The 16,535-nt window shown below is 40.7% G+C and overlaps 1 protein-coding gene across 7 annotated transcripts in view; it reads right to left on the reverse strand.

Moving 5' to 3' along the window:
• Positions 1-16,535, reverse strand: part of NRF1 (nuclear respiratory factor 1) — a 130,787-nt gene that overhangs the window by 27,448 nt on the left and 86,804 nt on the right. For all 7 annotated transcript variants that reach the window (XR_011463954.1, XM_070369235.1, XM_070369237.1 and 4 more), the window contains 3 exons: positions 15,645-15,746; positions 9,644-9,801; positions 2,691-2,815 (listed from right to left, as the gene is read on the reverse strand). Coding sequence is in view for 6 of the 7 variants with exons in the window: in XM_070369235.1 (XP_070225336.1) it covers positions 2,691-2,815; positions 9,644-9,801; positions 15,645-15,746 (385 nt within the window). In the remaining variant the exon portion in view is untranslated. The remainder of the gene's footprint in view (positions 1-2,690; positions 2,816-9,643; positions 9,802-15,644; positions 15,747-16,535) is intronic.

Consider the following 16,535-nt stretch of genomic DNA (forward strand, 5'->3'; position numbering starts at 1 on the left):
TGCACCAAATCATGAAACACCATCATAAAAGACAAAAGACTCATTTATAACTATTTAAAATGAGAGAACACAAATGAAATAGAGTAATGCTAGTGCTTGAGTAGTCCCTTTAGTGTTGGGGTGGGACAGGATCCAGAAAAAAGGAGAAGGCTTCAGGTACAAGGTCTTTGTCAGGTCTGCCTTGATGCCACTGACCTACACTGCCCTGGCTGTCTCGCACTGGTTACTGTGCTCTAGCAAGTTTCATACGCAGTGGTCCTCCATCCCTGGTGGTTCCATCCTAGAAGACGCTGAAATTCTTGCTTCAGGCCTGAACAGGCCAATATCCACACTGTTCTTATAAGAGTCATCTGCTAGTAGGATTTTTATTTAAGTCATGCTCTGGAATCTGGGATGTATTTTTTTTCTCCCCAGTTATGTCTGTTACCAAATAGCAACTTGTTCTGCTATCATCTGGTTCTTCCTGGTAACAATTCTTGATAATAAATTGGGTCTACTGGCAGATACCATAAGCTTGTCATCACAGAAGTGACAAACAATGCCAACATGACACAATCTGAAATAATGATGAAAAAAGAACCCTTAAAAGTCCAGACAGACAAATTAGTTGGTTAAATGAGAATAATTTGGTTCCAAGTCCCAGAGTAAATCCTACAGCACTCTGGGTAAAAATGTTAGAAGACAGAAGAAGGTGTATCAGAATTACTTGGGTCATATCCAACATTTGATTCATCTTCTGAATTGCCAAGGTATAGATGGCATGATGTGAGCCTTTGTCTAATATTAGTAGGATGTGGCACAACTCAATGGTCTGATTTGATGGCTGAGTAGACATATCTACTTGGCGGGAGACCCAGAGAGTTCTTACACTTACCTATTAACTCCTCTATCTGAAAAGGTGAGCCTAGGGAGGAGACAGAACTACAAAGCAGTCTCTTCTTGCTCAGACAGGTCAAGACCATTAGAAGGGATAACAAAGTCTCCCATCAAATCCACACTGGGAAGTATTTTCAGCAGTTTCATAGTGAAAAGGGATAGTTCCCAGGTGGTACTAGTGGTAAAGAGCTCGCCTGACAATGCAGATGTAAGTGATGTGGGTTTGATCCCTGGGTTAGGAAGATCCCCTACAGGAAATGGCAACCCACTCCAGTATTCTTGTCTGGAGAATCCCATGGACAGAGGAGCCTGGTGAGATATAGTCCATAGGGTCACAAAGAGTTGGACGCGACTTAGCATGCATGCACGCATAGTGAGTAACAGTAATTGCAATTCAGAATGTGACATAATCAGATATCCCATCCTTCTCCATTTAAGGTAGATGAAGACTCAGATATGGAACAGAAAAAGAAAAGAAAACAAGAGTAGGATTCTAGCTAAAGAGGGAAGATTTCCTTAATTCAAACTATGGTTCATTTCATCCTGAATATACATGGCTGTAAGATGCCCTTTACTTTGCAGTGCTCTGGTCAAGATCAACTCTATCTCTATTTGGGTTAGTTCACAAAAGCCCCTAGCCCTACAGAAAAAGCAGGCTGTCATTGTAATATGTTTGTTTGTTTGTCTGTATGAAGAAAATGATGCTCAGAAGCCACACGGTTCTTTACATTTCCTATTGTTCTCTGGAAGACCGAAGTGCTTTCTTCTCCCCACTTTTGAAGAATGATGCAGCATTTTGTCTTTCTTCAAAGACTTTTCCACTAACATATTATTCTGTTCTTAGGAATCTATCCTTCAAAAAGTGCCAAGGGCTTTTCTTTTAGCCACTCATGCCACTAAGGAATTGTCTGCCTAAATAAAAGTATGTTATTATTATCCTCTTTCTAGGACTTTAAACTACAGATCTCCAAAAACCATAGAGTAGTTAATTTGTCCTACTTAAACATTATATGTACATTTTAAACGCTCAATAAACAGTTGCACAGAGTCTCACAGAGCAAGGCTGGTCCTCCTGTTGACCAGACTTCTGAGGCACTTTCCCAGGCAGCCCAGTTTTGATAACTGACTCCCAAAGCCTGCTGAAATGGATTCAGAGAGCTGCACTGGAGCTGGAAATCCCTGTCAACGTATTTCTATGAACTTTATCTCTTTTGTTTATTCAGGATAGCACCAATATCCAGAAAATCAAAGAGCTGGGAAAGAAGGGCAGAGTAGTGGCATGTTATTGGCTCAGTCCAGAGGTCTTTGGTGAGGCCGCACTGAACAAGAAGCAGAACGCATAGCATCAACCAGAAAAGCGCCTTTATCACAGCCTGCTGGCTGACCTTGATATGAGATGGTGCTACCTTTCTCAAGATGGTCAGAACACTCTTTGTTACCCCAATGCACTCGCCCACAAGAGAGTCTCTGCTCTACTAAAGGACACTCCTCTACACCATGGGAGAAAAAGGATAAAATGCACCTCACAGAAAAATTTTAAATCCTTCTCAGCAAGTCCTGTCACAGCAAACAGTTACTTCTCAAATAAGCCATTCAGTTAGGTAGCCACTATTTTGACTCCTTCCTCCCCCACAGGAAACCCAAAGTCTCCTACTAGGGAAAGCAATCAGAGGCTCCTAGAATTTTTCTAGGTATCAACTGCCTACCAATATAAACTCAAAGTTCATCTTCATTCTGAAGGGCTTGTCAGTCATGTCATGAAGGTTTCGGTGGAAACAGGGAAGAAGTTCGATAAAATATTCATGCTGTCTTACCATTAGCATCTTGGACTCCAGTAAGTGCTCCGACAGCTGCTGCGGTTTCCCCAGACAGGACGATCTGTCCCCCCCCTTGCAAGGTGGCCTCGGCCAGGGTGGCGACAGCATGGGCGGCAGCTTCGCTGTGGGTACAGGAACAGGAGGGGGATGTGTGAGGCGAAGGAGAACAGTGCTGCAGCAAGACAAACCAACTTCCAACCCTTCCTAGGATGGCTCCCTGACTCCATGTTTGAGAGCCTCCCAGCAAACAAGGGATTCCAGTGTTACTGAGAGAACCAGAGCAATTTTTAAATGATAATAGTAAATAGCTAGAGAAATGCCAAGTCTTTCATACTTATACAGCTAGAGTGAGGCTTTTCTTTAAACCTAGCAAATGGGTGTTTGAGGACAGACGGCACTCCTTCCCAGTCTCTTTTTTATCAGTATCAACAGAGTGCTTGCAAGTCATAGTGGGAGCTCTGATACAAAGTCACAATGCAAAAGCCATTTTGGTTGTGGATCACAAGGTTTTCTTTTTCTCTTTTCTCTTACACAAGGAGGACCATCTGAAACTGCCCTTTTATGGCCAAGCATGGATGATAATATGAGGAGTCAGAAACCTGGTTTTTTTAATTCAATTAATATTAAATAACAACTGTTCAATACTCTATAGTAACATATATGAGAAAAGAATCTAAAAAAGAATAGGTATATGTGTAACTAAATCATTTTGCTGTACACCTGAAATTAACACAACATTGTAAATCAATTATACTCAATATAAAACAAAAAAATTAAAATATTCATAAAAATATATTAAATAATAACAACTTGATTTACATCTATGATTCCAAATACAGAGTAATGGTTGACTGGTATCTTGCAAAGTTCACCCCTTCCTTTTGCCTCATGTATATGTAGGCAACACTAAATTAACACTTAAAAGTTTAAATTATCATTATAAGCCCAAACTCCTTGATTCAAAACTTAATAAATAAATCTTCCTTCACTGCAAAGCAAACACTTTGTAGAACAGAAAGATATTAGCCATCTCTTTACACGCTATTCTAACAGTTTGTATCTCATTTTTCTTTTCTTTACTATATACATAAATATTCATTTTTACTGATTCTGTGATGATACAAACTATAAAATGTATTATTACTGTTTTATGTGCCAATAAAAAAGAAAAGTTCCTGTGAATTCCCTGGTGGTTCCCCTGGTCAGAGAACTAAGATCCCCAAGCCACGTGGTGTGGCCAAAAAAAAAGTTCCTGACAATTGTAATCATAAGATTATAGTTTACCATCCAAACTTCAGAGATGTTAAAATATCGGGTGCTGGGGGAGAGCAAGTGACGAAATACTAGATAAATTCAGCACCTCTCCTGGGAAAGTATCAGGTACCACTTTGCAAAGGTACTGAGGGAATATCAAAAGTGGGCCTGGAGGAGAGAAGGTGGCGTCACTTAGCTTATCAGAGGTGGACGAAGTTCTGGGTCAGACACTGCCTAAGCCAGTGGATTCAGCTTCACTATAGCTGCAGACTCTGCCGTAACTACGGCAGTCATCTTGAAGGGCAAAGGGCTGTGGACTGCTGAGGGCAAACGTGCCATGACTGCGGGCAGAGCAACATGTACCAAACTCAACAGTGTCATGTCCACCTGAGAAAGTCAACAAACAAGTAAAGCAACTGACATAATCGTTCTTCTGGGGAAGACTTCTTTAACACTATAAGGATTCTGGAAGAAGTCTGAGAAGTCCAATGGACAAAAAAGTCTCATTAAATAGAAAACTCTCCCCTCTTGCTAACTTGCTTTGCTTTTTAAATTATGTGTGTTTAAAAAGTTATTTTTCTCTGATAATAAAATGCATGGAGAAACTCATAAAAATTTCATTAAGTATAAAAGAAAATTTTAAAACTTCGAGTTACTTTCCTAATAATCTTAAACACTTTAACCAGATAGTCAAGATCATACTGTATTACAGTTTTATCGCCTGCTTTTCTTACCTAACTTTGTATTTCCCCATGTAAATATTCTTTGACATTTGTTCAAAATAATAAGAGCAAAATTGCTGATTTTCCCCACTTTCCTAGTTGCTCAGCTGTGGATGTTTTTAATTTCCAGCCTTCTTTGTCTGACTTAGTCCAAGATATTATACATTTCAATTTTTTTACTTCCTTTATAAAAAAATTTGGGGATGGAATTGAGGTTGAGCAAAAAAGCTGGACAAAATCAGAGCTTCCATACAGCCCCTTTAAAAGTCAAGATCAATCTCTACGCTAAAATGTACTTCAGATCTGATATCAACAGCCAGTCATTCCACAGTACCTGTAACATGAATTCAGAGGCAAAGTGGACCCTTGACCTGGAATTACTACTAAGGCTACTCTTTACATTTTACAAGGTAGATTTTAATTTTAGGGTCCATCATAACTATTTATTAGAGATGGTAAAACAAATGATTATTTAGTGCCTAAGACCCATAACTTTGCATATTTTTCTGAGAAACTTGTATCAAATACTACCAGACAATTCAACAGTGTTCAGCTATCACTTATTAATGATAAAAATATTTAACACTCTGACCTGAGACTTCACGGAAAGCCAAAAAGTTGAAAAGGCTTCAACTATGTGGTACTCTGAAGAAGAAAGCTGGTTTTTGAGAATTGTTTATATGGAAATAGGAGCTTTGTTTACAGGTCGCCTCACGACTGCTCATTCCCCACAGTTTTTTTTTAATCACAATCTACAATAATCTTATTTCTACGACCATCAGAGGTGCTGCCCTGCCGCTCTCGGATGCATGCTTCCAGCATGGGGTTTCCCAGGCTCCAAGAGGGGAACAGTTACCCAAGCCCTGACCTGGAAGAGTCCCTGTATCCAGTCACACCCATTTTATGATGCCTGAAAATCTAAATATTTGAAGTCATTTTCTTTGATACCTTTCTAAAGTATGTTATGCGAGGAGAAAAGCTGTGAACCAGCAACGACTAAGGCAACCTGGGGAGCCAGGGATGAGCGGTCTGATGGGGTGACAGGTCTGCACGTTGGTGAGGTTACTTACTGCATGCCCCGTCAGGAGTCAGGGGCAAAGCAGTGACGGATGAATCTTTCACCTGGAGCATGAAGACAATGGTGCCACCAGTGGTCAGCAGACAATTATTTCCAAATCTACTCTAACCACTTACACTAGACTTCATGGGAAATGATCAAATGATATGCTGCTAGAAAAAGATTACCTTTACTTAAAAGGTGAATCAGGATCAAAATGTCACTAAGCCACTACTCTACAATTTTTTAACAAGTCATTTCCAAACCAGAATTACAATGAGAAATTTCCATCAACTCCCCCCTCTCCCTTTTTTTCCATCAACTTTTTATCTGCAAGTGTCTAACCTTCATCTACAGGAAAAAGAGGCAGCTGCATTCTCTGCCCTCCATTTCCAGATAAGATTTCTGAACTAGGTTGTCCATCCCACGTTAGTGGACAAATAAATACAAATCTATATATTAAAGCCATGCTTTGTTTTAATAATACCTCTAATTTTAAGCCAATATTTTCCTTTAAAAAACGGTAAGAGTAAATTTTTCTTTAAAAATAGGATTCACTTCCTTTTTTAAAGCCAAGCCTCTTCACTGCAAAAGAACAGCAACTCTAACTTCCTGGGGCATTTCTCTCCCCACAGCACTGAGTCACAGCACCATACACAGTAGAGACGCAGTAAAAACCATCTCCCTGTCAACAACACAGCACACATTTATAGGAGGGCAAACATCGATTCAGTCTACCCATATTTATCATGCATCCTTATGTACAAAGACTGTACTGACTCTGCAGGACCTAGAATGTAAGTCTAGGATGACTTAAACCAACAGACTGAAACTTGAATCACTGTACTGCAACTAGCAAATTGTGATTTCACTTGCTTTCACGTTGGCCTGTTCAGGGTGAACAGTTTTTTTTGTTTTTTTTTTGAGTTGTGATGCTCTGCTTTTCATTTGTTCATTTTGACTCTCTATCTCCTTCCTAGAAGTACTGATTGATTCTGTATTTTGAAAATAATTAAAATTAACAAGTTTCCAAGGTATTCAATGACGATTTCTCCATACCCCTTTTCGGTTATTGTAAAGCCGGGGTGGGCGACAGGTTGTGACCCCAGGGCCCTCAGTCTAACTTGCTATACAAAACTGCTAACAGCATGGCTGGAAAAAAGAAGGCCTGTTCTGCACCTGCCCGACCGCCTTTCCCATTAGCAGCTGAGGGCGCCCTCTGTCTTGTGCCCACCTGCCGTTCCACGTGGCCAGCCTCTCTCTCTTTAGTCTGTGCCCACACCTGCTGCTTACAGTGCAGCAAAGGTGCAGGTGACTGTTAAGAGAACCAGGCCTGTTCCACCTGCACCCGAAAGAGATGGCTGGAAGAGAGCAGCTCTATGAAATCGTGTTACCACAGGAACAAAGCCCAGATTCACAGTATTTTTCACCAACCACAGAGAAGCAAACACCAAGGGCTTGTGTTTCAAGCCCAACCCTCCTGACATTAGACAGTGATAACAGCTCCTGGAATTAGGAGCCCATGATGTTCCCCTAACAGCCTGCAATGTCTAGTCATCACTGCCAGGCTTGGTTACTTCACCTCCAGCAGAGGCTGCAACACACCATCCCCCAACACTCACTGGGGCCATGATTGCAAACAGATTTCAACATCTCTTTACTCCTCCTTCATGCCACGGTGAACCATATTCTCCTTCCTTTGGAGTAAACACTGTAGCTGCCTCAGCTGCCTCTGAGTTTGTTAACAAGCCCCCAGGGGAAACCATTACCCTCCTTGTCTTTGGAAAAAAGCCCTGGTCCTCACACTAAAGGGAGCCAGAAATGTGCCTCATATTTTCCAGCATACAGGGTTCTCAGGACACATACTTCACTGGACCGTCCAAGGTGCTGGCTCAATGACATGAAATTTTTCTGGCCTTCAATGGTGGCCTGTTAAGGCCCCGTCCATCAGTGAGGGGTTACCAAACCAAAAGGAAGGAGTGTCTCACTCTGGTCTTGGTTTTCAGGAAGTTTATCTGTGTCTTCTCTCAAAGGTACGAGTGGGCTTGAGTCACAGTGCAGGAGACCAAATAAGACTTTCATGTCAGTGAAAAATGATACGGTTCAATGGGCTAAGAAAAAAGTTTCTGTTCCAGGTCTCTCAGGGACTCACTGGTAATTCTGGAAGGATAAGCATGTATATGTTTCAGTTCAATCACCAAGTCCTGGCCATACTTCCTTCAAAATCCAGTCACTTTATCTCCACTCTTACTAGTAGTTTCCAAGCCTTTGACAAGTCACAAGTGGACCACCTCTTCTCAAGTGGACTTCCATTTCTAATCTCTTCTTACTATAAGCAATTCTGAATAGATGAATCTTAAAATCTAAGTTAAATGATAATAAATATAAATCCTGAAATGCTGACTACAGGCCAGCCAGTTTGATGAGACTTATATCCATCATTTCAATGAATCTTTACGGTTCTACATGATGAAAATTATCCTTATTTGATGAGACCAATGCTCAGGGGTGAAATTTCTCAAGACAGTATGACAACTATATGGCAGAGGAAGGATTCAAACCTGAACCAATATGACCTCAGAAATGGTCTCAGCAACTGTACTATACAGCCTCATGGAAACCTGTACCTAACTAAGCCTATCAAGGCCTTCTACTGTCCATCACAGCCAATCTAAACTTTATCTGATGCTTATATTTTGAAGGAGGTGATCCCCTTCTGAATTCCCCCTATGTTCATAGTCTACACTATACAATTATACAGTGAATTACACTCTAACTAATATGTTTGCTAAGTGTTTTACTGAAATCAATCTACCAACCACATTATTATTTCTTTAATGGCAGACATTGTATTTTAGAGCACTCGTTATATACAATCTTACCTAGTAGAGTGCTGGCATGTCACAAGAATTCAGCGACCATTTGAGACTAACAGCTGCTGCACATAATGATAACAGCAGCCTTACCATACGCTGGACACTAATCTGAGGCTCTCATATGCACTGGCTTTTCCAACTCTCACTCTAGTTCTCACAGTAGGTACTGTCTTTACCCCCGTTTTACACAGAGGAAAGCCTGGGCATTGAGGTCAAGTAAACTGCCCAAGTCAAACAGCTAGTAAGGGACAGAGATGGGATTCAAACCCAGGTAACCTGGCCTCAAAGCACACCCTCTTAACCATTATTTAAAGTATCTGGGTCCATTGAAAATAAAATTGTGTTAGCAATGAACAAGAAGAATAATAATATGGGGATGATTTTTTTCTGTCAACAATCAATAGAAGGAACAACATGGAAAACAATACAATTTCGTTTTGGGAACTACTTCTTACTAGAGTATTCCATTCACAGTATCCTTCCTAAGTATATCTGAAGAAAAAAGGTTCAGTTTTTCCCCAATAATCCAAAACTTATTTTATTTCAAAGGCACTGATAAGCAAAGAACAAATTTCTTGAAAAGTCAGTAAAGTTAGCTCCTGATCAGCTAAAACACGGATTAATATCCATAACAAAAAGCAGTTTCTTTGTAGGGTAAAAGGAAAATCAATCCCAAAGCTTCTTGATTTTTTTTTTTTTTTATTATTACATCCTTTGGTCCCTTTAAAAACACAAGGTACACCTTGCTGTTGCTTTTGGTCTGTTAATGATCACAGAACAGGATACAGCAAAAGGGACCCATATCCCTGACCAGCAGGTTTTAGCAGGAAGTCAGAAAGGCTGAACTGGTTGCTGGGGGTGGAGTGGAATGGGAATAGGGTGGGTGAGGGCTGATTACAAGACAACTTTACAATATCTTATGGGTTAAGAGTATTAAGTTTCAAATGCCAGTTGTGACAAAGTGAGGTACGACGTTTCTCTTTACATCTGTATACAGGGACAGAGTCACCCTCCTCTTTTATTGCCCACCCCTGCCTCCACCTGTTGAGTGCCATGGTGACCGTAGCTCCCTGTTGCATCTCCTGAGAAGCTGCAACTGCGGCCTCTGCCAATGATGCTACCGCCTGGGTGGCCTCTGACGCTTGCGTTGTCTGGATGGTCATCTCACCCCCCTGTAACGTGGCCCAGTTTTGTTCCACCTGAGGCAGAAAAGGACAGGCTAGTTAAAAAAATCAGTCACAAGAGGATGGGGATTATGATTTCAAAAGTCATATTTCTAAAAAATTGCCATGTGCTCAGCCAAATACATACAAACTATAAATTAACATGACTTACAATGTATAGGACAGGGTTTTTAGCATGATATTTTTTGGGTTAAAAAGGAGGTATTAGAATATATATTTGAATTTGCTTACGTTTGCACAAAGAAATTCTGGAAGGACACAAAAGAAACCAATGAAAATATTTTCCTTAGTGTGTGTGGAGATGTGGGAATAGGTTGGATAGAAAACAGAAAGCAAGATTTTCCACTGTATCCTTTCAAATAATTTTCAAAATATCTGAGTTTTTGAACAAACCATAAGTATACTTCTAAAAAAACATTCAACCTGGACCAAAGGGGATACAGTGCCAGTATTCCAGACTCTTTGCCAAAGGCCACTACCATCACCTGTTTCTCCATTTCTCCTGCATTTCTCTGCAGGGATATTCTCTGATATATGAGCGTATTTAGACACACACACACACTCTGAAGAAAAACTGCAGCATATGCTACATATATTCTTATACCCTGCTTTTTTCACAAACAATACAGCTCTGAAATGATTCTAACTTGGAATGTATCAAACTACTTCACACGTTCATGATTCATAATAATGGCTGCATAGCATTACATAGATACACATGATTTATTTAACCAGTCATTTTTTTAAAGGGCATTTAAGTAGCTTCCAATGCTTTGCTATTACAAACAGTACTGGATGATATATAGTACTTTGTATAGTTTATGTGAGTCTACTTATTCAGTAAATTCCTAGAGGTAGAATTATATATCAAAATTACTTATTTTTATTTTTGATGGAAACTGCCAAATTTAATAAATAAATTTTTTTAATGTAGCAAAAACTGTTTTTTTTTTACTGGTGAGGAATTATGAAGAAACAAAACAACCAACAAAACAAAACAAAAAACCATACTATCTGGTTATTCGAGTAGATCAAAATTCAGCTTTTTTAGATCTAGCACAGGGTTTCTCAGCCTTGGCACTATTGACATTTTAGGTTAAACAATTCTTTGAGTTCTGTCCTGTGCATTGTAGGAAATTTAACAGCATCCTCCCCAGTCATGAGAATCAAAAATATCTCCAGACACTGCCAAATGTCCTCTCTGATGGGCATAGGGGTGTATCTGGCTGACAATGACTGACTTCAGTATAATGCTTTGCATTAAGAGATTCCATCCCCCCATCCCCCAGTTCTGGATACCTGAATCTAGCTACTTCAGTCCATTTTGTTCAATAAATACTGTTGAGTATCTCTCCCATCCACCACCACCAAAACCCAAAAAGCAGCAGGGGCAATGAAAGCCATTTCAGTTCTAAAACATGGCAGGTGATAAGCCAAGCAGCTCAGGTATAGTATTTCTACAGATTCAGGTCTTAGGATGCTAGCTCTTCTTACTGGAGCTCCCACGGGGGCCCAGTGCTAGTTCACTTGTGCTGGGACATTACCGTGTCCCAAAGAAAGTATCACAAGCTCTAAGAGAACAGATCCTTAAAATGCCTCCCTCTTTGGTTCTATTGCTATACTTTGATTATCACAGTGCTTCTCCAAATGTTTGTCAAAGGCCCCCCAGAGAATGAGACACCCCTCTGAGCTACCTTAGTATGTGCCCTGAGTTCTTATGGGCAGTGGGTTGTGGCTGCAAGCCTTCCATGCTCTAAGAGCCAGAGACATCCTACTTCTTTCCTTTAAAGCTGCAAAGGTGCCCACTCAGGAATTCACAAAACTCTTGCTTCTTAAGATATTATCGCTTTGATCTTATTACCCCAATGAGCATCACAGAAAACAACATCATTTGAGATGATGAATTACATTCCCAATTTCTAGATGGCCGATGATTCTATTCTGAAAATCAGCTGAAGCTGGCCAGCCCTGTAGCATTTCCTCTTTCCAGATCTGCCCCACTATACTTCTGCCCACCCTGCTGCAGAGTGTGGCCCTGTGCAGCTCTCCCAAGTACTCAGGCTCAACTCGCAGCAGCAACTTCATACACATGCATTTAGTTACAGCTATTATTTGCAGTGGAAATGGTATTAGAATGTTGCCATATACAGTATACGTTAAGGAAGTTGAATTTATGGCACAGATTAATGGATTGTGGTGAAGGGTAGAGAAGAAGTAGGAATAAGAAGTACATGAAGAGATTTTTATTCAGAGTATTGATAGGCAATACATCAACCAGCTTAGGTGTTAACGTTTCTCTGGAATTTCCTATTCTTGAGTCTCAGTGCTTTGGTTGTGCTTGCTTGGGCTCTTGCTGACTCCCTTGCCATCTTTTGGGAACCACTCTATGGTTATCTATGCCTGGGCGTCACCATGTCCCAGAGAAAGGGCCACACACTCTAGAAGGGAAAGATATTCAGAGGACGTATGGTCAGCTTCTGTGCTTTTCTGAGACAGAGCCACTACAGTGAGGCCTTTCAAACCGTGGCGACCTTGTCGCTCTGGCCACCATGAACCACCTGTGGCTCTCCCCCACTGTCACACTGTGATGTGCTGCGTGTGCTGCTCCCTTTGACAGGAACACAGCTCCCGTCCTTCCTGCCGTTGCTTCCTATTTACCCCTCCAATCTGAGACCAGGTGAGATGAGAGCTGGGACAGCTCCGCTTGAAGACAACTCCCTACAGCCAGCCCAAGGCTCAGGACCTCTCATCTTGTGTCCCACCACATCCTCGGCTGGCTTCTACTAGATCCTTATCTCATTGCCATTTTCTCTGATGTGTTTTTCTCTACCAGCTACCTGTGGGCTCTTTAAGAGCAAGGAAGGTCTTTATTTTCCTCTGCTGCTGCTGCTGCTAAGTCGCTTCAGTCGTGTCCGACTCTGTGCAACCCCACAGACGGCAGCCCACCAGGCTCCCCCGTTCCTGGGATTCTCCTGGCAAGAACACTGGAGAGGGTTGCCATTTCCTTCTCCAATGCATGAAAGTGAAAAGTGAGAGTGAAGTTGCTCACTTCTGGTATATATAGTGCCTGGCACAGAACTCAGAAAGCATTTACTTAACGGCCAGATGAAGAACATGTTCCATTATTCATATTTCCCTGCTTGTTCTTCAGTGTGCCCATACTTCAAATAAATTGATATTCATAAAAAGCCCACCTAAAATAGGCTATGCAACTTCAAAACTGTTAACATGTGTTGATGGTTCAGTTTAAAGTTCACATCTCTAATGTGTCCATAGTTCAGCTCTTCTGCTGCTTCTTCAACGGAATCATGTGTACCACTATTATCAGATATCATAGTGATGCAACTAACTGGATGTTGAATGCAGTATGATTTAATCTAAGAGCTCTTACTGGCAAGGCTAGGATAACACAATGACCATACAACTTCTAAAAGTATAAGTACTGTCTATTTCTGTAAAGTACTTTCTGTTCCTGGGAAGAAACTATGCTAAATACAGGCAGAAGGATGTTTCTCCTGAGTCATCTGATGCAATGCTTTGTTGGCTTCATGTGGTCTTACCTTTCCAAGCCTGTGAGATAGTCTGACTAATCACAGCACTCATGGCTCAAAACTAAGATGCTTAACAATCATGTCAACATCTAAGAGAAATCAGAAGGCAAACAGAAGCGAACCATAAAATCTAAAACATTTTGCCACTTTTTGAGACAATATATGCTTCTTTTCTTCATATGCTTTTTGTTTTATTGGAAATATAGGAAGGGTGAGAATTTTTAAAATCTGACTGAATTTGGATATTTACCAACAGGTTATTTGTGTATGTCATTCACACACTTCCATAAAAATGACTTAAAATGATGTTAGTCTGTTAGAAAAGCCACAGACACATGACTAAGATGTTTTTTCCTTCATATTTTCCATGAACTTTTGAAAGTGTTGATTACGTGTAGTTATTTTGTAAAACAGGTTTCAAAAAACTCATCTCTAGAGAAGTGTTTAGGTTTAAATAGAAACTCAAAGTTACTTTCTTTAAACCTAGGAAACGTTCAGTAGGGAGATATGGTTGCTGCTACTGCTGCTGCTAAGTCGCTTCAGTCGTGTCCGACTCTGTGCGACCCCATAGACGGCAGCCCACCAGGCCCCACCGTCCCTGGGATTCTCCATGCAAGAACTGGAGTGGGTTGCCATTTCCTCCTGCAATGCATTAAAGTGAAAGTGAAGTTGCCCAGTCGTGTCCAACCCTGAGCGACCCCATGGACTGCAGCCTACCAGATTCCTCCATCCGTGGGATTTTCCAGGCAAGAGTACTGGAGTGGGTTGCCATTGCCTTTTCCGGGAGATGTGGTAAATAACTTCAAAAAGTAACCAATCCCACAGACGTACCAACCTGTGTCTTCACTACCTCCTTCACACTTCAGGGAGTGTCTGTCCTTTAGTCTTAGTGTTTGGGGACTGACAACTTTCCCCCTCAGCTAGTCCATTCTTCCATATCATATGGAAATTGATAAGTCAATTTCCTGTTGACTTTTACCTTTCTATACTGGGAAACCAAAGGCCATCTCCTGCCCCAAATCCTCCCAGTCTCGGTTACCAGAAACATTCTATCCTGAAGGTACCACTTTGTAGCATCTCTTACAGCCAGGACTACAGTTCATTCACACAGACCCCTCTCTGAGAGCAGGGTTCCTGTGTAATTCAGCTCCATACATCTAACATCTGAACTGCAGCATGGCAGGGGCTCACCACACACTGGCTGGCGGGAGCCTGCTGTAATTCTCTTCACCTCACTAGCCATGAAATGCAGCAGTTCTTTATCTTTCCTGAGATGCACAAATTATAGTGATTTTGTGATGTTCTCAGTCTATGGTTTTGAGCAAAGAGGAGATGGTATTTTTAGTTTCATTTCTGAAATGGCTCTTTGACATCTGTTGGCTAGTTTTCAAACTTCAGGAGTACAACCTTTAGGGGAAAAGCCTACGGTCACTTAACAAACCCTTTCCTGAACTTCACTGATGGCTCAGAGCTTAGACAACATTTTTCTAAATGTGTTACCCAGCTTGCACACTTAGGTTACTCTGTACCTTTAGACAAGTCACTAACCTTTCCCCTTTTTATCGTGTAAAAAGCGAAGATGATAACAGAACCTATACTTCTAGAGCTGAGAAGTGCTTAGTTGACTGAGTGCTCAATAAAGGTTAACTACCTTTAAGTTTATATCTCATAATTAGATCAGTTTTGATATGGAAGAATTTTCTTGCTTTTTTTATTTTTGCTTCTTTGAGGGTTTTCTTGACTGTGTCACACAGCTTGTGGGATATTACTTCTTCAACCAGGGCCTGAACTTGGACCATGCTGTGAAAGTGCCGAGTCCTGACCACTGGACTGCCTGGGAATTCCCAAGGAAGGATTTTCCTGTGAAGTATTTTCAAAGGCTCATTTACAATGCAATAAATCATGTCTACTGATTTACAAATATATATACATATATATATCCCTTCAAAGAATGTTTTAGTCAGCTTGTTTTAATGATCTAATTTTAAAAAATAAAGTCTAAAGATTAAATTCTTTGGGATTCACAGCATAAAAGTATTTAATGGATATAAAATGCTATGTTGCAAATGTAAAATTTTAAGTTCCTGACAGTTACGTCTGAATCATAAAGATCCATTAATTTCAACTGTCATACACTGAGTATGCTATTTGCAAAACTGGCATGGAATGATATTTTTAGAAGGTTTATATAAGACAATGCTATAGATGTCTAGGCTACTTACAGTCTCTTCATATTCTGGCCCCTCCCTTCTCTTCCACCTATACATTCAAGCATCAAGTGAAAACAGACCGAATCCTCTTTCTTACCTCTCCATCAGCCACCGCCGAATAATTCACCTGGGCGACAGTGACTGTGGTTGGCAATTCTGAAGCATCAGCCAATGTGGCTACTGTTGCCCCTGTACCAACCTAAACAAAAAATTGAAGTAATAAGTGTCGATTAATGGTTTCTTCAACCTCTCCTTTGCTCAGAAGTAAAGATTCATTCAATCCCAAATTCAGCAGAGGTAATGATTAATACGCATTGAAATATGAAATCAATGATTAAAATAATACATCAGACACTAACATGAGCTTCAGAGTTTTACTTCAATCAAATAAGTCAATATTAGAAGCCATCATGTTTCATCACTGGTGCCTTATGTTAGCTAACCAACTTTCTCTTCTCACCCCAATCTGAATTTTAGAGGTTCCCTATCTGTTTCTGCTTTATTGACTATGCCAAAGCCTTTGACTGTGTGGATCACAATAAACTGTGGAAAATTATGAAAGAGATGGGGATACCAGACCACCTGATCTGCCTCTTGAGAAACCTATATGTAGGTCAGGAAGCAACAGTTAGAACTGGACATGGAACAACAGACTGGTTCCAAATAGGAAAAGGAGTACGTCAAGGCTGTATGTTGTCACCCTGCTTATTTAACTTACATGCAGACTACATCATGAGAAACGCTGGGCTGGAGGAAGCACAGGAGGGAATCAAGATTGCCAGGAGAAATATCAATAACCTCAGATATGCAGATGATACTACCCTCATGGCAGAAAGTGAAGAAGAACTAAAGAGCCTCTTGATGAAGGTAAAAGAGGAGAGTGAAAAAGTTGGCTTAAAACTCAACATTCAGAAAACTAAGATCATGGCATCCGGTCCCATCACTTCATGGCAAATAGATGGGGAAACAGTGGAAACAGTGGCTGACT

This window comes from Bos mutus, chromosome 4, assembly GCF_027580195.1.
Source record: "Bos mutus isolate GX-2022 chromosome 4, NWIPB_WYAK_1.1, whole genome shotgun sequence".
Lineage (NCBI taxonomy): Eukaryota > Metazoa > Chordata > Mammalia > Artiodactyla > Bovidae > Bos > Bos mutus.